The 21,955-nt window shown below is 39.4% G+C and overlaps 1 protein-coding gene across 6 annotated transcripts in view; it reads left to right on the top strand.

The window, feature by feature from the left end:
* DNAJC6 (DnaJ heat shock protein family (Hsp40) member C6) overlaps window positions 1-21,955 on the top strand; it is a 167,496-nt gene that overhangs the window by 106,098 nt on the left and 39,443 nt on the right. For all 6 annotated transcript variants that reach the window (XM_063800992.1, XM_063801004.1, XM_009459874.3 and 3 more), the window contains 3 exons: window positions 10,394-10,544; window positions 11,656-11,705; window positions 11,819-11,967. In XM_063800992.1, coding sequence (XP_063657062.1) covers window positions 10,394-10,544; window positions 11,656-11,705; window positions 11,819-11,967 — 350 coding nt within the window. The remainder of the gene's footprint in view (window positions 1-10,393; window positions 10,545-11,655; window positions 11,706-11,818; window positions 11,968-21,955) is intronic.

The raw sequence follows: 21,955 nt of genomic DNA, 5'->3' as shown, positions 1-21,955 counted from the left end.
AGAGGCAGGATGGGGAAGTGAATAAGAGCAGAGGCTTTGGGTCCAGCCAAACCTAGCTTCATTTCATTCTGTTGTGACTGTTACTAAACTTCACCAAAACCTCAGTTTCCTCAGTGGGACTCCCACCTGCCACTGTGCTTAGTGCAAGCATCCCATTTAGTTGTTTATGGAAACTGCTTAGCTGAGTGTCTAGCCTAGAGTACATGTTTAGTAGATGGCCTTTGTATGAGGATGATGATAGTGTTAAAGAATTTTAAAAGTGGAGGGGACTTAGGAAATCACTTAATCCATTCTCCTATGTTTATATTCTTGGAGACTCTGAGTTTGTGATTCTCCCATAGCTTGGGAAATAGCTGAGCCATCATAGTCTAGTACTCTTCCCATTAACATCCTGAAAAGTGAGTGTGGACGTACTCATGTGTGCACGTACAGATTTCATGGTGTCTGTAGTGATGACAAAAGCTTTAATAACTGGCACACTAGCATAATATAAAAATCAATATATATCAATGTAAAATATAACCCCCTTTTATTCTGTAAATAAATACACACAAGCACATGTATATTATCACTGTTTATAGCACAAATTATCACTCTAATTTCCAATTTTTTAATTGATTTTTGGACATTCTGAAGAATATTCTTGTTACTAGCTAAATGATCTCCACTTCCGGGCCATGGTTTGACATAGGGAATGCCAGCCAAACCTTCCAGCAACTTCCCCATTAAATTGATTATTCTGGTTGGGCGTAGTGGCTGACACATGTAATCCCAGCACTTTGGGAGGTCAAGGCAGGCAGATCACTTGAGCTCAGGAGTTTGAGAACATGGCGAAACCCCGTTGCTGCAGAAAATACAAAAATTAGCCAGGCATGGGTGCAACCCTGTAGTCCCAGCTACTCAGGAGGTGGAGTTGGGAGGATCGCTTGAGCCTGGGAGGCGGAGGTTGCAGTGAGCCAAGATTGGGCCACTGCACTGCACAGCCTGGGCAACAGAGCCACACCCTGTCTCAAAAAAAAAAAAAAAAAAGAAAAGAAAAAGATTATCCTAAGGGCCCTGGCACTTTATTGCAGTACAAAGAGAGTTGGGTGTGCTATTGCCTTGTAAGAGCTGTGATGCTCTTGGATGCCTATGCTTCCTATGTGGCCTGAAACGAGAAAGCCTGACTCATTGGCATTACCTACTCTGTGGCCTCTGCCTGCCAGTGCTTAGCTCCCCTGGAGCCTTCCATGGATGCTACACATGCCCCTGCTTCTGCCCTCTTGGTCTGTTGAGCAGCTGTGTCCAGGGCCACAGCTGTAGCTTGTACCACGTGCCACCTAGTACATAAGTATTGTAATATATCAAAAACCAGTACTACTGAATCTGAGTGAACCTGAATATTAGTCCTGCAAATAGCTCACAATAAGTCCTCCTACCAGGCACCAGGTCACGTCAAGATGAGAAGCAGAAACTTCAGAGTGATAAAGAGGTTCACTTCTGTTAAACATTTGTTCTTCTGAACTATCAAAAGTGAAGAGTTTCCATGGGCCATAGCTTGGATACACCAATAGGAGATTCTTACCCTAGGGAGGCTTGCTAGACACATCTCCAGTCTGGCTTTGTTAACCCTGAAATGGAACAGCATGACTTTTTTTTTTTTTTTTTTTTTTTTTCTGGCCAAGGCTGCGTGAGTTTGCTAGAGGCAGCATTTTTTTGTGGCTTTATCTTCTATGTGCCATTCTATTAATATTTCTATTCTACAGATAAGGAAATCAAGACTTCTCTAGACTATATATCCAGCTAATAGCAGAGGTGGGATCCAGATCAGTTCTGGCTGAACTGAAGCTGACATAAAGCCTGTATTTTAATACAGGTTGCCTTCTGTAATGCCTAACCTCTTGTTTGGCATAGGGGTTATTGATTTGTTATTTTGCTAAATGTTATCTTTTTTTCTCTGAAATTTTAATTTCTAGTTGGATTCCTAGCCATTTGTGGGAGGCATTCCTTGGAATCATGTACTATGAGTGCTGAATTTCTAAGAATTAAAATAAAAATTCTGCCAGGCATGGTGGCTCATAACTGTAATTCCAGCACTTTGGGAGGCTAAGGCCGGCCAATCACCTGAGGTTAGGAGTTCGAGACCAGCCTGGGAAACATGGTGAAACCCTGTCTCTACAAAAAATTAACTGGGTGTGGTGGTGCATGCCTGTAATCCCAGCTACTCGGGAGGCTGAGGTGGGAGACTCACTTGAGCCCAGGAGGTGGAGGTTGCAGTGAGCCGAGACTGCACCACTGCACTGCAGCCTAGATAACAGAATGACACTCTGTCTCAAAAATAAATAAATAAATAAATAAGTAAAATAAAATAAAATAAATTTAAAAAAATAAAAATTTCTGGTCATTTTAGAAGATCTCATTACATAAAAATCACAATGTCATGCATGGTCTTATTTGATCCTGTTGATGACATGAGGCATGTAGAAAAGTTTTTGTTCTTAATTAGTTCCAGTTTATAGGGTGGGGAGTTGGTGGGGGGAAGGAGGCCTAGAGGAGTAAAATGACATACTCAAGGTCACACAGCTTTTAAGCAGAAAAACCAAGTTTCCAGTGTGAGACCTCTCTTCTCAAAGTCTGTTACATTTCCTCAAAGCTTCCCTGGAGTGAGATGAATGGGGAATGAGACGTAAGCAGCCTTTGGAGCCAAAGTAGTGGCTTTTTCCATGGTATATCTACTTGTTATGCCCATACGATCCATTTCTCTAACTGCTGGGAGCCAAGAGCTGAAAAATCTGTTACAAAGAAGGATGATGAAGCCCTTTGTGATAATGACACGAGTTCCTTCCTTGCCCTTTGCCAAGCACTGTGAAGGAATGGCCTTTCCCTAGAGTGGGGCATCTCTACAGAGTCACTTTAGTTTCAGGGATTTCTATCCCACAGTTGTCAATTTTATAGAAGCCAGGACAAGACATTTTTAACATTGTGACTCTTAACCACTGAGAAAAATGCCCACTGGTGAATGGGAACATGAATATGACATGATTGTAATGCCAAGTTCACTTTATCAGTCGTCTCTCCAAAAGGCTGATCCTGAACACTATGGGATACTAACTCACTTTACTAGACCTGGATGATGAAAACATTCTGGAAAGAGGAAAAGTGATGTTCTGTGGAAGTGTTTTTGTGGAGTCCCAGAGGATTCACTGAAGAAGGCTGATGTCCCAAGAACTGCAGTTGGTGCCAAGTGTTGGTTGAATTCTTGAGCGCAAGAACTGCAGTTGGTGCCAAGTTGCTGCCCATCTCCTCCCTGTCCCCAGCATATTAGATCATCTTGAGAATTGATGCTGGAGCTGAGACAGTTACCACTGTGATGAAGCTGGGTCTGAAGTCTTAGAATAAGTCAAATGTAGAAGGATGTTCCTTCCTGGCAAGCCCCTAGCCTGCTTGGAGTGAGGGGGGCACACAGGCTCTTGGAGGGCTGTTGGCAGCCTTTGCCTGCCTCTCCCAGGCCAGCTGAGAAACTTGTGTGGCTGTGAACTGTGATGAATCACGCAAGAGGAAGGAGGTCTCTACAGCTGTTGAGGAAGGACATATCAAACTTGAATAGCATAGCACTTGGCTCTTTATTTTATGTAACATATTTTTAATTGTAAAACTAATGAATGTGGCCGGGCACGGTGGCTCATGCCTGTAATCCCAGCACATTGGGAGGCCGAGGCTGGCGGATCACTTTAGGTCAGGACTTCAAGACCAGCCTCACCAACATGGCGAAACCCCATCTCTACTAAAAATACAAAAATTAGCTGGGCATGGTGGCGGGCACCTGTAATCCCAGCTTATCGGGAGGCCGACGCAGGTGAATCACTTGAACTTGGGAGGCAGAGGTTGCAGTGAGCTGAGATCGCGCCACTATACTCTGGCCTGGGCGATAGAGTGAGACTCAGTCTCAAAAAAAAAAAAAAAAAAAACCTAATGAATGTAACTTGCAGAAAATTTAGAAAATATAATCATAAAAACAAACAAAAATCACTCATCATTTTCCCAGATATAATTAAATATAATTACTATAACTGTTTTGAAAATGTAGTGGATAAAAGCCTGGACTCTAGAATAGCCTGCGTGGGTACAAATCCTGGCTTACTAACTGTAGGACCTGGGGTGAATCACTGATGTGTCTTTGCTTCAGTTTCCTTGTGTATAAGATGAAGATAGCAATGGTATTGCCTTCATAGGGTATTTGTGAAGATTAAATGTGTTACTACATATAAAGAATTTAGATCAGTGGCCTAGTATGTGGTAGGCATTCAGTAGGTTTCAGTTGTTATTATTTTATGTTTATTATATCCTCTGAATTGTTTCTCTAAGCTGAGATAGTTTTCTTTTACAAAAGTAAGATTATACAGTGGATTATGTGTGTAGCCTGCTTATTTTTCATTTAGCCTTTGCCATGCCCATCTGTACTTTTCTGCAAAATGATTTTAGTAGCTAACCATATGGCGTTATTAGAGATATTTAACAATTCCCTTACTATTGAAAAAAATACATCATTTATAGCCTCTTGCCATGGTAAACACTATCTTGATGAACGTCTCTTTTTGGTAAGTTTTTGCATACCATCCTTCTTTTGGTGACAGTATTTTATGGGAGAGCATTTCTTCTTAGAGGACCAGATGGAATTATCCACAGCCCAGGGTGCCATAGGCATGTACTGAATAAGCATATGAGGGGATGATCACTATGCATTATGGACACTCCTTCTCCTTCGATACCGCTTCTCACAGTGTTTTGTCCACGGCTAAGAAATCAATAAAATGTTTATGAAAAGCAGCCACACTTTTTTATATTTTCAGTTACATTAAGGCAGTTAAGACTAGCCCTAGCATTTGTGTTTATCTTCTTTATATAATTTCTAAATGACTATTGAATCATCTCAAATCTCTTTTGGAATGAAGCTCGATACAAATAAATGATCAAACAGCCAACTAGCAATCTAGTGGGAGACAGAAATTCTCTCCCAGGAAACACAAATTTTATGTCACTCTTGACAGCAAGGACTGGTCAGGTTCCTACAACTTGGAAGGAATAGGATACTGCGTCTAGTTTCCCAAACATTAGGAATCCCAAGGAAAACTTATTTCTTACACCCTTAAAGTGACTCAGAGGTAAAAGTGCAATTCTCTGATGTTTGTCTTTGGTGGGCTTAGATTTTCACACCACAGACATCTTGAAACAAGAATCTACTTGGAGCCTTAGAGGCAGTCCTGGACCTTTCTCTTTGGATGGCACTCACATGCTCTCTCAACTCTGATGTCCTCACCTTCACTCTCTTACACCCTCAAATCCCTGAGGACCCTTAGTAAGCAGAGTGTTCTTTCCACTGGGTGCCATTTTAGCCAAAGTATTTAGAAAGGTGTTGGAGGTAGCAAGCTCTGCATTCCTAAGAACACAAGTGGTGTTAACCATCTGATGCAAGGGTTGGAAAACTTTTTCTGTAAAGTGCCAGAGAGTAAATGCTTTAGACTTTGTGGGCCGTAAGATCTGTGGCACTACTATTTTAACTCTGCATTGTAGCATGAAAGCAACCATAGGCAAGATGTAAACACATAAGGGTACTTTACTTCTGGACATTGAAATTTGACCCTCATATCAGTTTCATGTTATGAAATATCATTCTTCTTTCTACTTTTTTCAATCATTTAAAAATGTAAAAGCCATTGTTATTTCACAGACTGTACAAAACCAGGCCGTGGACTGGATCTGGCCCATGGGATCCAGTTTGTTACCCCTTGATCTACTGTGGTCATTGTTTGTCTTCTGCATTTCTTTCTCATTGCACCATTTTCTTCTTTGTTGTGCCATATTTTGAAACCTCTCTGGCCTTTCTCTTAACTAGCTGAGGCTAAAATATTTGCAGAATCTGCACTTTTGGCACTTACGTGGCTCATCAGGGAAAGCCAGAATATCTACCTAAAAGAACCAGTAGAGCAACATCAAATAATGCCCCTCTTCTTTTTTGTGTGGCCTTGCCAGTTCAACGTATAATTTGAATATATGAAGGTTACAGATGGACTCTGGCAAGTTCTGATTTCTGCAGCATTCCAAAGCTCTAATGAGCAGAGCATGCAGCCTGAGGGATGGTGAGAGTCTGATTTTTAGATAATCAAGGATATTTATATCTTTTAATAGGCTGGTGCCTTGTAGTTCTATTCCAGCATAAAACTGAGAGTTGAAGAGACATCTAATCAATTTGATGTCCTCTCTTTAACAGTTATATATCAAAGGGGTGTTCAGGCTGAACACATGAAAATGTTACAGGGATGGAAATGGGAGAATTATAAACATTTTATGCTGCTCTATCCTCACTATATTTAAAACAAAAACATGATACAGATTTTTACATGGTGGGGTGTGTTTACAGGGAAATAATGTGCTCTATTTCATATGAAACAGGACACAAGAGAGCATTCTCAGATTTGTAACACTAGCCGTAGTCTGTGGAGGTGCCCATTAGACCTGTTCCTGGCCTTTTATTCAGGGCTGTGAAGCAGTAGGGGCGACAGAGGCTCGGCTGCCTGCGTAATGAGATTGACTTGGTTTGCCTGGCATGCAGCGATTTATGAGGGTGCTTATTGTAGGGATATCTGCCGCTGAGAGCAGCCAGATGAAAGGTGTGTGGGTGAGAGGTGGAGGAGAGCAGGGAATAGGAGAGAGGCAGTTGTGTATAGGCAGGTAAGGCTCATCTTGATTATAGTTGTTGGAATCCTGAGCTGAGTGAAGATGTAGAATAGTGTGAAATGGTAGATTAGCAAGGCTTTGGAATTGCACAGATATGGGTTTGAATTGCTGAATCTTCCACTCGTTAACTGGACTCTTTGGTGAGTTACTTTCCTTCTTTGAGCTTCCATTGCTTCATCTGTAAACTGGGGATAATAACCACTTCCACTCTCCCGCTATATGAAACTGTACTATCATAAAGGTCTGAGCACAGTTCCTGTTGCATTGGAGAGCTCAGTTAGTGGTAGAGATGATTAATGTTTGTCCATATGTCCATTCATTGTTTGTTTACCAGTATTCAATGTGCTTTGCAATTTCTAACAGAGCCTCATTTTCTAATAGATGTCTAATGGTGACTTAGACATCTGTTAGGTATCAATAGCTCTTAAGATCAGGATGGAAGAACATGACAGTCAACACGTATTTATAGATATATGTATGAACATCTAAATGGCATGTAGGAGTGTACTGGTACCTGAAATATGATTGAAAGAACAGCCACCTGGCCAGTAAGCACAGTAAAAGATACTTCACCTCACTAGTAATCAGGGAAATTACCAAAATAGGACCAAAGTGAGATACTTATTTATACTTGACAAAGTGGTAAAAATGTAAAAGTCTGACAATACTAAGTGTTAAGGAGAATATAGAGTGAAGGAACACATAGGTACTAGTTGTAGGAATTTAAACTGCTGTGACTGCTTTGGAGAATGGTTTGTCAATATCTAGATATATGAAGATGTACATACCTTATTTACTGGCAAATTCTGCTTGTAGGTATAATCTAGAGAGAGTCTTATGTATGTTATCAAAGTCATGTGTTCCTCACTGTGTTGCTTATTATAACAAATAGCCTACGTGTCCATCAGTGGGGTAATTGATACACACATTAATTGAGCTAAAGCTGCATTTGGTACCAGCATAGATGAATTTTAAACAAAAGTAAGTGAAAAAAATAAAGTTGCAAAATTATGCAAATAGAAAACCATTTATGTACAGCTTGAAATCTTGGAAAATAATATTAATACATTTTTTGTGGATACAAACATATGTAATACAAGTTTGAAGAAATTAATTGGAATGACAAATATAAAATTCAGGCTGATATTAGGAGAAGAAAGTGGGATGTGATTGGAAGGGTTGCCTGGGGCTCAATCTCAACTCTGCTAGTAAATAAATATTCACTAGCTTGTATGCCCTTAGACAAGTTTCTTAACGTCTGTGCCTCAGTTTTCTGATCTATAACATAGGAATAATAATATTATCTATTTCATTGGGATGCTATGAGGATTAAATGAGTGAATATAGATAAAATGCTTAGAAAAATACCTACCAGATAGTAAGTGTTATATATAAGTTAGCAATTATAGTGCCTATTACGTGAATATTTTTATTATTCTTTATTTTGAAAATCTTATATATTGCAATTTTTGAAAAAGAATAGATGCCATTCTTGTCTTTTGTCATCATATAGTTGGAAAGTGAACAAAGATTAAAAATACCATCAATACAGGAATTTCAGGATGTGGCATAATAGAGTTTAGCTACGTTCTCTTGACCCCTAGATTTATTAGGTACCATGCCAACAGCTTTATATGCATTTATTTAATCTTTCCCTATGGAGTAGGCACAATTTTTATCCCTATTTTACAGATGGGAAGAAAGAGATTTAGAAAGACTGACTTCCAGGGTCACACAGCTAGGGGTAGCAAAGCTGGGCAGGAACCCAGGTGAGAATGACTCACGCTCTTGACTGCTAGACCTTAAAGCCCCACCTGGCCACTGTTCACATTAACCACCTCCTCTACACAGATTCCTGCTTCCTTCCTGTATCAGCCTGCATAGGTTAGGTTGTGCTTTGGTTATGAACATTCCCAAAAGATCAGTGGCTTCTATTAACAAACAGGTGTTTCTTACTGTATTAGTCTGTTTTCACGCTGCTTTAAAGAACTACCTGAGACTCAGCAATTTATAAAGAAAAGAAGTTTAATTGATTCACAGTTCCACATGGCTGTAGAGGCCTCAGGAAACTTACAACCATGACAGAGGGTGAAGGGGAAGCAAGTCACATCTTACATGATGGCAGGACAGAGAAAGAGAGCAAGGACGGAAGTGCCACATTTTAAAACCTTCAGATCTCTCACTGTCATGAGAACAGCATGGGGAAAATCCACCTCCATGATCCAATCACTTCCCACCAGGTTCCTCCCCTGACCCGTGGAGATTACAACTTGAGACGAGATTTGAGTGGGGACATAGAACCAAACCATATTACTTACTCATGCCAAATATTCATCAAAGGTCACCTGGGTCATCAAAGGTCATATGCCACATAGCTCCTTTCTCTGGGACCCAGAAGTCCTGGACAGAGCAGCCACAGTCTCCAACCTTGCTGATTGCTATGGCAAAGGGAGAGAGAGATACAGAGAGAGAGAGAGAGAGAAAGAGAGAAAGAGAGAGAGAAAAACTATGGAGAATATCACATTGACAGTTAAATGTACCCTGGAAGTGATGCACAACATACACTGTGATACACAGCACTTCCCCTCACACACATAGGCTGGAGCAGTGGTTTTCAACCAGGGGTGATTTTGCCTCCACTAGGGGATATTTGCCAATCTCTGGAGACATTTTTTATTGTCACAACTCAGAGGTGGAGTGGGGGTTGGGGCAGGTGCTACTGGCATCTAGTGAATAGAGGCCAGGAATGCTACTCAACACCTTGCAGTGCACAGGGACAACCCCCTCAAAACACGCACAACAAAGATGTATTTAGCCTAAAATGTCAATAGTGCTGAGATTGAGAAACCCTGGACTGGAGCTAAGCACAAGGGGCCAAAAAGCGCAATTTTAAGAAGCTATAAGGGAAGAGAACCTGAAATATTTGACAGATAGCACTAATAGCTGCCATGCATCCTAAGGCCTAAAAGCTGTACTAAAGCCCCTTCAGAAGGTGTTTTTCATGATAGAAGTGAACCAGTGCTTTAAGGGATAGCCATGGAATGGGGCTTCTAGTATAGTCAGCTTCATCAAAGGGCCGAGGAGTGCCCTGGACTCACTGAAGTTGACTACTGCTCTTCCTCAGCAGTCTCTCTGGAGCAGCACTGTCCAAATGTAGTACAATAAAGGCCACATATGTAGCTTAAAAATTTTCAGTATCCACACTAAACAGGTAAAAAGGAGCAGGTGAAATTGATTTTACAGCTATAATTTCTTTAATTCAATATATTTAAATTATTATTTCAACATGTAATCAGTATAAAAATATTGAGATACTTTACATTCTTTTTTTTTTGCAGCAAGCCTTTGAAATGTGTTGTGTATTTTATATTTACTGCACATTTCAGTTGAGACTAGCCATATTTCCGGCGCTCAATTGTCACACATGGCCAGTAGCGGCAATACTGGAGGTTTCTGTTCCAGGGACTCAGTGAGGGGCTGACCTGGGTCTCCCCTGAGGACCAGTAGCAATGCTATAACTCAGAGTCTATAAGTTCTGAGAGTGGGACACAATTTCCAGGAATATCTGTCCCAGACTCTTAAAGACAGTCTGTGTATGTTTTAAGAATGAAGAGGGATTGGTTTTCCGTGGATTCTCTGCCATCACCATTTTTGTTTGTTTTTTTTTTTTTTTTGGCAGGTGCCTCATCTCCAGACATGGAGCCCAGCTATGGGGGAGGTCTCTTTGACATGGTAAAAGGAGGTGCAGGGAGGCTCTTTAGTAACTTAAAGGACAACTTGAAAGACACCCTCAAAGACACATCTTCTAGAGTGATACAATCTGTGACCAGGTACGCACATTCTTCCCAGTTAATTTAGTGGATCCCCATGCTCTCAAAGGATCTGGTTACCTGCTGACTGCTTGTCTGGCTCAAAGAGTGTCAATTTTGGGATATAATTTTATGGGATCTGATGAACTGAGAAATGTCATTGAAGACATAAAGTTAAGTCCTTTAGAAGCTATAAGCACGGGCTGGGAGGACTCAGTTCATTGCCACATTAGAGTATAATGGTTGCCCTCCCTGTCTTTAGAATCAAACATCTTGGGTTCTAATGCAATATCTGCCCTTGTTAACTAAGAGCCCTCAGGCAAGTTAATTAACCTCTCAGAGCTTTTTTTTGAGCTTTTTTTTAATACCCTGACAGGATTTGTGTCTTTGGGTTGTTTAGGGATTAAATGAGATTAAAATATACAGACAATCTGAATAAGCATTACCTACGGATTGTAATCAAATCAGAACTTTGTTTTTGTTTCCTACTAGCCCTTTAACATTTATTCAGTGAGAGAAGTTTCCTACTCTTCCACTGTATGAAAATTCTTATAAGCAGGTCATAGGAGTTATTTTTTATTGTTTAGTATTAGAAAATTCTAGGGTCACTTTGAGTTACAATATGCAGTTCTTAATCAGAAATTCAAACTTCAAGTACATTATATTAATCAAAATTTTAATCTTTGTTCAAAGATAAAACTATTCTTACCTCTGATTCTCAACCAGGGCCTGGTAGGCAGAAAAATGGTGTCATTTATTTTTTCTCAACCACTTCTTCCCCTACCCCTTAGCCACTTACAATTATGGAAGATATTTCCAGGTAGGCAAAGAAGCTAGAACAATTGGTGTTGATAAATAAGCAGAGTTTTCTATTCTGAGATTGATTCAGATCATGAAGTGGCATCTACAAGGGCATTAGAATGCACCAGTTGGAGTGGCATATTTATACCCCTGAGGTCACGGGCTTTCTTTTCTCAGTAATCCTTCCTTGTTGGAGAGAAGGGCTGGAGGGGAGTCGAAACATGCCCCCTGGACAGCGGTGTCCCAGTTCATATGCGCAAGTGATTGAGAGAGAGAAATCTTGGCATATTTGGATCATTTTAATGAGTGCCCATTTTTGTCTTGCTTTTAGCTACACAAAGGGAGATTTAGACTTCACTTATGTTACCTCCAGAATTATTGGTAAGTTTCTCATGTTTATTAACAGTCCTTTGGCTCAGTTTCCAGTTGCTGCCCATCGTTATAGCAGACGTAAACATTTAACCTGTTTTCTTTCTGTGTGATCTCTCTCCTAGTGATGTCCTTTCCTCTGGACAATGTTGACATAGGATTCAGGAATCAGGTTGATGACATTCGAAGCTTTTTGGATTCCAGACATCTTGACCACTACACAGTATACAATCTGTCACCTAAGTCTTATCGAACTGCCAAGTTTCACAGCCGGGTAAGGATTTTTAGCCCTGAGATCATACTGTTGAAGACGTGATGGTGCTTTTCCTCCTCAGAGATACCCTTAAAGCACATGCCCTTAGGCATCTGAAGCTGAAAAACTATACACTCTGGACACTTCTGTTCACAAAATATTTATTAGGCTGCTATGAGATATCCTAAAGATTTTCCTTGGGTGAGGATACTTATAGGAAAGTGTATCTGTCAATGAAATACCATCGAAGTTGGGGTCTCAAGTCTGTTGGTGCCTGGTTGTTCCATGGCACAGTGTTCATGAGGCTTAAGTTGGAGATTGAACTGCTGCTAGGGCAGTTGGCTGCCTTCATGCTGTTACACTAATTATGCCGTTGACCCTTCTTTATTGCTACTTGGTATCAAGATAAGGCAGTGTGGATAGACCGGTACCGACAAGTATTAATGGGAACGTGTTTCCATTAATATATTTTAAGAAGTTTTTTGAACTAGAGAGAGAAATATTCCTAGTTTCAGCTTGGTTTAGGAACTGAGAGTTGGCTTAGGTTTGAATCTGATATCGAGCCTGATATTTCTGGCCACTGAATTCTGACTTAATCACTAAAAAAAGGCATTTTTTTCCCCTCTCAAGAACATCTCTAAATATTTTTGACTTAGCCTTTAGATATGATTGGTTCTGCAACTTCATTTGGGTCTATTAATAAATAGAATGGACTTTCTATGCATGGATCCTTTAAAAGTGAAAGTTGATGTCAAATGTGTAAAATGATAGCTGGTTGACAATGCTGTGTATCTAGGATCTTAGCTTTGATGCTGGAACACACTTCGTTCCAAATTCCAGTTACCATTGATAATCTCTAGGCCTCAGTTTCCAGATCTGTAACACACACAAGAAAATTGGTGTACATGCTTTATATGGCTCCTTCCTGCCCTAATATTCAATAAGCGATGGGAGAGTTTTAAGGACCTCTTTTTCAGCGCATTCTGAGAACAGTCTCAAATTTTGGTGTGCATCAGAATCACTTGGAGGGCTTGTTAAACACAGACTTCTGATTCAGAAGGACAAGGGAGGCATAAGAATCTGCATTTCTAACAGCTTCCTGGGGGCTGCTCCTGATGTTGCTGCGGGGACCACTCTTTGATAAAGCACTGATAACGCCATTCTGAAGTGGTTTGATCTAAATTGCCATTCTATAATGAAGATTTTAAATGCATCTCTTTAAAATCTTCTGTAATAAAATAACCTTCCAACTCTTATTCCATCTATTAGCTAATTCAGAACAAGTGAATTAACATCAAACAAAAATGTGGATACATATTTTGTTCTTAATGTAAGGCAAATCTTTTGAATTATTTTTCTTGACTGGAGGCTAAGTCAGTGCCATTATTTTCATAATTTAAGGACTGTGGAACATCCTACACAATATTTCATAGAAATTTTATTTGACCTTGAAAGATCTGTGATAATCTGGAGCATTTTCCCTCTGAAAGTAAATAAAGATATGATATCATTATAGAAGCATTTATACATATAAAGATGTCTCTTTGTATAATGTTTATAAAAGGCAATCTCTATAAAGATGTTTTTAATGAAAGGCATCTATCAGTGTAACTAAAGATTTTGTGACTGGACTTAAGGGTTTACCAAAGGAATCAGAGATTACATATTAAACACCTACCCTGGGCTGCTCTTACTTGCCCTAGAAGAGGAGGGAGCATTTTTTTTTTTTTTTTTTGGATACCTAGAACAACAGTTCCTGACATAGATAATCAATGTTTTTAAAAAGCATGAATGTGCTGCACCCATTAACTCGTCATTTAGCATTAGGTATACCTCCTAATGCTATTCCTCCCCAAAAATAAAAAATAAAAATAAAAAAGCATGAATGTGGAAAGAATTGTTAAACACTATAGATATAAAATAAATATTTGGTTTTTGTTCTCAAGACACCTAAGCCTAGTTGGCGAGAGAACCCAGGACGTTCTAAAGATAAGTACAAATAATATTTATAATACCTGCCAAGGGAGATTAGTAAAGGGAGACACCAGTGACAGCTGGACCTTAGAGCAGGAGAAAGGCTTATATAGGTCAGAGGAGTGGAGTCATTTCTTGCCTATACAAATCATAAAATATCTTGTGAGGCTCTTGATGATCTAGCCTCTATCTGCTCCTCTAACTTCATCTTTTACCATTCTTCATTGCCCAAAAATCATATGCTCCAACTAGGGATATGCATGTGCTCATGTGCACACAGACACACACAATCTTCTTGCATGAGCTACTCCTTCTCCCTTAAAAGCTACCCATGTCACACACCCTTCGTCTCCTTCCTTCCTTCTTCCCTTCTCTTTCCTTTCTCCTTCCGTTTTCCTTCCCTTCTCCTTCCTTCCTTCCTTCTTTCCTCTTCTTCCTCCTCTTCTTCTTCTTCTTCGCCTCCTTCTCCTTCTCCTTCTTCTCCTTCTCCTCCTCCTCATTCTTCTTCTCCCTTCCTCCTTCCTTCCTCCCTCCCTCCCTTCCTCCTCCTCTTCCTCCTCCTCTTCCTCCTCCTTCTTCTTCCTCTTCTTCTTCTTCTTCTCCTTCTTCTTCTTCTTCCCCCTCCCCTCCCCTCCCCTTCTCTTCCCTCCCCTCCCCTTCCCTTCCCTTCCCTTCCAAAAGAGCCTCACTCAGTTGCCCAGGCTGGAGTACAGTGGCATGATCTTGGCTCACTGCAACCTTCGCCTCCTGGGTTCTGATTCTTGTACCTCAGTCACCCAAGTAGCTGGGATTACAGATGTGTGCCACTATGCCCAGCTAATTTTTGTATATTTAGTAGAGACGATTTTGCCATCTTGGCCAGGCTGGTCTTGAACTCCTGGCCTTAAGTGATCCACCTGCCTCAGCCTCCCAAAGTGCTGGGATTATAGGTGTGAGCCACCACCCCCAGCCCATCTTCTTCTTTATTTGCCTAATTTTGCTAAGGAGAAGATTTCCACATGCCACGAGGCTTTTCCAATTCTCTCTCCTAAAACACAGGATTGCACTACATCTTTAGCTCTTCCAGATAGTCCTAGAATTTGGCAGAATGCAAGTGGATCCTCTGACCTGTCTCCTTTACCCTTAGTTGCATCTTAGGGAGGCAGTCCCAAAGCCGTAGTATTTCCATCTTACCTTTGTTTTTGATTTGCCTACATCTCTTTTCAAACTCCTAGACCTTTCTTTCCCCAGCACTAACACTGTGAATGGATTTGCATCTCATTGTTGCATGACTTAGAAAAGTTTTCTTTGTTTTTACCTTTCAGTTCATGAGGACTAGAACCATTTCTTACTCCTTCCGGTTCTGTGGAGTGCTACGTCTGAAATTAAACCTTATTTTAATAAATGTTGATGGTAGAGTCTACCATAAATACTAAACATGGAACTGGTTTTATTTATAGATTCGTAAGGGTGTATAAAGTCTTAGGAATTTTTTATTTATAAACTCATGGGAGTCTGGATCTGCCCACATCATATACCTCTGTGCCTTGAAACCTGAATTCAGTCATTTTACATGAAGATTATGTGATTGTTTGTATATGTCAAACCTGCATTTGAGGATGTAGGTAGTGATGTTGGCAAAGACAGGCTGTTTCCAGGAAGATTTTACTTTGCTGAGGGTTGTCATTCTGTATTTCGATTCACTTTTATGCTTAGAAGCCACATTGGTTGACAGGAATTGTATGAAATGATCAATACTGTTTTCCTGATTTTTCTATTATGTATTTGCATATGTCACAGAATGTTAAAATAGGACTTTGTTTAGTCTCAGTTTAGCAGAGGCTACAACTCAAAACAATGCATAGCACATAGACCAGCATTCAAAAGCGAAGTACTGGAATACCTATTCAGGACTGCAAAGGATGTATGAAACCTCAGGTGTTTTTATTTTTTTTTTAATGTTTTTTGACTCTTTATAGCCAATATCCACCTTGAGGAAATAAGAGTACTGATGCTGACAATGAAGTCCTGGAGACCAAAAAGATGCATCAGTTAAACCAGATGTTCATAATGACTCCTCTGTGTATGTAGATCTATTGCTAGGCTTCAGAGAGCTTAACCATCTGTTTCCGCTCCTTTAAAAAAATTATTGTGGTAAAATATACATAACATAAACTTATTGTAACCATTTGTAGCATAAAATTTCAGTGGCATTAATTATATTCCCAATGTTGCATAACCAACACCGCTATCTATACTTAAACCTTTCTCATCATCCCTAACATAAACACTGTTCCCATCCACTCCATGCATGTGTGTGTATGCGTGTATACACTGGTTTGGTTTCTGCATAGAAGGTTTATAGCTGTGCCCCAGAATATCAGGAACCTTTACACATTTCTTGGCATTACTGTTGGCAATAAATGGAAAGCTGGATGAATGTACACCAAGTCTAACCTGACTCCAGAGTTCTTAAGTTCTGATTAATGCTATTCTAGGGCCACTTTGTCTCTCCTTCTTCCACTGTTTACCCAGGAAAGACAGTATGGTGACAGAGTCCTTCTAGCAGCAAAGAAATCTGCAGCCCAGCTGGTTGTTTTAGGCTCTACCCTCTTAACTATTTCTAAATGACATAATCTTCTAGGATTTCTTTCCCTTTGGGAACAATTTGATTTTTGGAAAATGTATTATCAACTTGGGTGTCTTAAAGGACTCATGATTGAAGGTCAATGTTTTTACCCCTTTTTCTTCCTGAGCACACCAAAGAGGTTGCTACAGCTCCCAGTTGTTTCTGCATTGGTGGGAGGTTGGTGGGAGATTGGCTGGAGTGGGGGAAGTTTATAGCTCATACTTCATCTCTCACTCTGCCACCATGCCTCAGTGTCAGGACAAGAAATAACTGGAGTGAAAAAAACAATCCCTGGCCTGGGGGCCAGAGGACCAGAGACTCCCACATTCTAGTTATGAGGCCTTCCATGAATTGAATGTCTTAACCCTGGTAAAATACAGCCATCACTTGAAGCTGTAACCACTCTACAAATGCAAGATGGAGTTATTGTTATCAGTCATCAGACAATGTAGTATAATGGAGAGTGCACAAATTTTATTTTTTTAAACTGAGATGAAGCCATATAGTGTATACAAACTTTAGACTTTAAAAATTACCCTAGGTTCACATCTCAGCTGTTCTTCTTCCTGGGCAAGTCACTTTTACCTCTCCTTGGACTCGTTTTTCTCCTGTGTAAAATGGATATGCCAATAAGAGAGTGCCTATCTCACAAGCACTCTTAAAATTTTTTTTGTAGGTTTGTTGTAAGGAATAAATTTGATAGCAGTGTCTTGCTTAGAGTCATCATGCAGTAAGTAGTAGCTATGATTAACATTGGTAATAATAAAATGCTACAATAAGTGATTGAATTATCCCCATCCTCCAAAAATGGTGCGTGATTCATAAAACACTAGATGTAGCAATTAAGTCATACTCTCTGTAGAAGCTTTCATTCCTATGCTTAGTGAATGGCTGCTTCTGCCCATCCTGTCTTGGGCAAGGGATGATGGAGAGATGAAAATTGAATGGCATCCAGCTCTAGCGATGGTTTGGCCTCTTTTTCCCACTGGGTGGTATCATGGCAGTGCTGTAATCTGTATGGTGTCCTCTGATGCTAAGCAAGCCCAGGAGATGTTCAAGGTGTTCAGGAAAACTGGCGACAGCATTGCGAAGTGTCAGTTACTGCATGAAGCTGTGAACCCCAGAGAGCTACAAAAATAGCTTGCAGTGATTGAATTCCTTTTTTATTTTGTTGGTTTTGTTTATGCCTTAATGTTTTCCCCTTTTAGACAGAGCACATGCTTTTAAAAAATTCTAATTGTATGTTTACTTAATGGTGTATAATTATATATCAAGTAAATATATAATTATGGAGTACTTTAAATTAATATTATTTACTTGATTGAGTTAATGATTCTGGAGCTATTAGCCTATTGTGCTAAGAATAATTTAGCCAACTTTTAGCTGAGACTCATTACAGATATTGACATTTGGGGTGTGTGTGTGTGTGTGTGTGTGTGTGTGTGTGTGTGTGTCATAGCCAGTTTTTAAAACCTTCAAAAATATTGCTGGGGAAATAAATTTTCTATACTTTCATTCTGTTACAGTCTAAAAAAAACCCAATAAAATGGGTTCACCTGTTCCCTCCTCAAGATATGGTACATGTGGACAAATCTTATTATAAAAATAGATTGCCAAATGGGGTTCATTCCTTTATTCTTTCACTCATTCATTCACTCAGCAAATACCTGCTGAGCACCTACCATATGAGCAACACATGCACAGTGGACACTGGGGTTACAAAAATGAGTAAGTTATGGTCTCTCTTCTCATGGAGCTTGGTGTCTACAAGGGGAGACAGGTATAAGCAGTTTATTCAGTACAGCTTGACCACAAGCTAGCATTTACTGTGTTTATGTTGTGCTACTTAATTCTGACAACAATCTTGTAATGCTCATTTATACTTTACACACTAGATAATTGAGGCCTGGAGAGGTTAGTAAATTGCCTAAGGTTAATCAAGTAGTAAATGGTAAATCCAGAGTGAAAATCCAGCCTGTGGATTTAACCATGTTGTTCTACTGAAAAAAGCTGTAATAGATGAAAATAAACTGGGGCATGAGTATAAAGATGACTAAGCGTTTCTGTCTGTGAGTATTAGAGAAACAGTCAGAGCCAAGAGAACACTTGAACATTTTTTTCTTTTTTAAAAATTTGAGTTAAAATATGCATATATAATGTACCATTTTTACCATTTTAAGTGTACAGTTTAATTACATTTATATTATTTTTTCCTCCTTCAAACCCTCTCCCACTCCTCTTCCTGGCCTCTGGTAACTACTAATCTACTCTTTATCTTCATGAGACCCACGTTTTTAGTTTCTGCATATGAGTAAAAAACATGCAATATTTATCTTTCTATGCTTGGGTTATTTCACTTATAATGGCCTCCAGTTCCATCCATGTTGCTGCAAATGACAGGATTTCATTCTTTTTTATGTGAATAATATTTCATTGTATATGTATACCACATTTTATTTATTCATTCATCCGTTGGTAGGCACTTAGGTTGATTCCATATTTTGGCTATTGTGAATAGTGCTGCAATAAACATGGGAGTGCAGCTTTATATTCGATATATTGATTTCCTTTCTTTTGGATATATACCCAGTAGTGGAATTGCTGGGTCATATGGAACCTTCATACTGTTCTCTATGGTGATTGTACTAATTTACCTTCCCACCTACATTGTATAAGAGTTCCCTTTTCTCACATTTTCACCAGCATCTGGTATTACCTGCCTTTTTGATACAAACTATTTTAACTGAAGTGAGATGACACTATATTGTGATTTTGATTTGCATTTCTCTGATTAGTGATGTTGGACATTTTTTCATATAACTGTATGCCATTTCTATGTCTTCTTTTGAAGATCTGTTAATTCTCTTCAACTCTTTTGCCCAGTTTTTAATTTTTTTTTTTTTTTTTTTTTTTTTTTTTTTACTGTTGAGTTGTTTGAGCTCCTTATATATTCTGGTTATTAATTTCTTGTCAAATGAATAGTTCACAAGTATTTCATGCCATTCAGTGGGTTGTCTCTTCACTTCGTTGATTGTTTGCTTTGCTTTGCAGAAGCTGTTTAGCTTCATATAGTCCCAATTGTGTATTTTTGCTTTGGTTGTGTGTGCTTTTGAGGTCTTCCACAAGAAATTTCTGTCCAGATCAATGTCCTGGAACATTTCTCTAATGTTTTCTTCTAGTCATTTTATATTTTTGGGTTTTGGATTCAAGTTTTTAATCAATTTTATTTGATTTTTATATATAGTTAGAGATATAGGTCTATTTTCATTTTTCTGCATATAGTTACCCACTTTTCCCAGCACCATCTATGGAAAAGACTGTCCTCTCCCACTGTAAGTTCTTAGAATCTTTGTCAAAGATGAATTGGTGGTAAATGCGTGGACTTATATCTGGGTTCTCTATTTTGTTCCATTAGTCCATGTGCCTGTTTTTATGCCAGTACCATGCTGTTTTGGTTACAGTAGCTTTGTAAAAAACTTTGAAGTCAGATGATGTGATGCCTCTAACTTTGTTCTTTTTGCTCAGGGTGGCTTTGGCTATTTGGAGTCTTTTGTGGTTCCACATACATTTTAGGGTTTTTTTTTTATTTCTGTGAAGAATGTCATTGGTATTTTGATAGAGATTGCATTGAATCTGTACATTGCTTTGGGTAGTATTGCCATTTTAACAATATTATTTCTTCTAATCCATGAGCATGGAATACCTTTCCTTTTTTTGTGTTCTCTTCTATTTCTTTCATCAGAGTTTTACAGTTCTTCTTGTGTAGATCTTTCACTTCTTTGGTTAGATTGATTCCCAGGTATTTTATATTTTTTGTAGCTATTGGAAATGGCATTGGTTTCTTGATTTCTTTTTCAGATTGTTGGCTGTTAGTAAATATGAATGCTGTTGATTTATGCATGTTGGTTTTGTATTCTGCAACTTTACTGAATTCGTTTGTCAGTTCTAACAGTTGTTTTGGTGGAGTGTTTAGGTTTTTCTAGCCATAAGATCATGTTGAGTTCGAACAAGGGTAATTTGACTTCTTCCTTTCCAATTTAGATGTCCTTTATTTCTTTTTTTGCCTAATTGCTCTGGCCAGGACTTCCAGTATTATGTTGAATAATAGTGGCGAAAGTGGGTATCGTTGTTGTGTTCCATTCTTTAGAGGAAAGGCCTTCAATTTTCCTCCATTCAATACGATGTTAGCCATGGATTTGTCATAGATGGCCATTATTATTTTGAGGTATGTTCCTTCTGTATCTATTTTCATGAGGATTTTTTTTTTCTTTTTGAGACGGAGTTTTGCTGTCACCCAGGCTGGAGTGCAGTGATCTTGACTCACTGCAACCTCCGCCTCCTGGATTCAAGCAGTTCTCCTGCCTCAGCCTCCCAAGTAGCTGGGATTACAGGCACCTACCACTATGCCCGGTTAATTTTTGTATTTTTGGTAGAGACGGGGTTTCATCATGTTGGCCATGGCTGGTCTCAAACTCATGACCTCAAGTCATCTGCCTGTTTCAGCCTCCCAAAGTGCTGGGATTATAGGCGTGAGCTGCCGAGCCTGGCCTCATGAGGATTTTTATCATAAAGGGATGTTGAATTTTATCACATACTTTTTCAGCATCTATTGAAATAATCACGTATTTTTTGTTCTTGATTCTATTCATGTGGTATATAACATTTATTGATTTGCATATATTGAGCCATCCTTGTACCAATGAAGTAAAACTTTTTTTTTTTTTTTTGGAGACGGAGTCTCGCTCTGTCACCCAGGCTGGAGTGCAGTCGTGCGATCTCGGCTCACTGCAAGCTCCGCCTCATGGGTTCACGCCATTCTTCTGCGTCAGCCTCCCGAGTAACTCGGACTACAGGCACCTGCCACCACGCCCGGCTAATTTTTTTGTATTTTTAGTAGAGACGGGATTTCACTGTGTTAGCCAGGATGGTCTCGATCTCCTGACCTCGTGATCCGCCTGCCTCAGCCTCCTGAAGTGCTGGGATTACAGGCGTGAGCCACCATGCCTGGCCATGAAGTGAATCTTTATTGATAATGGTGAATGATCTATTTAATGTGTTGTTGCATTTGTTTTGCAAGTATTTGGTTGAGGATTTTTGTATCTGTGTTCTTCAGTGATACTGGCTTGTAGTTTTCCTTCTTTGTTGTATCCTTCTCTAGTTTTAGTATCAGGTAATGCTGGCTTTGTAGAATGAGTTCGAAAGTATTTCCTCTTCTTCCATTTTTAAAAAATAGTTTGAGTAGGATTAATATTCATTCTTTTTTAAATATTTGGTAGAATACAGCAGTGAATCCGTCAGGACCTGGGCCTTTCTTTGATAGGAGAATTTTTATACAGCCTCAATCTCATTACTTGTTACTGGTTTGTTGAGGTTTTCTATTTCTTCATGGTTCAATCTTGGTAGGTTGTGTGTGTCCAGGCATTTATC

This window comes from Pan troglodytes, chromosome 1, assembly GCF_028858775.2.
Source record: "Pan troglodytes isolate AG18354 chromosome 1, NHGRI_mPanTro3-v2.0_pri, whole genome shotgun sequence".
Taxonomy (NCBI): Eukaryota; Metazoa; Chordata; class Mammalia; order Primates; family Hominidae; genus Pan; species Pan troglodytes.
The sequence above is the reverse complement of the archived record's forward strand: the minus strand, read 5'-3'. Positions and strand labels throughout refer to the sequence as shown.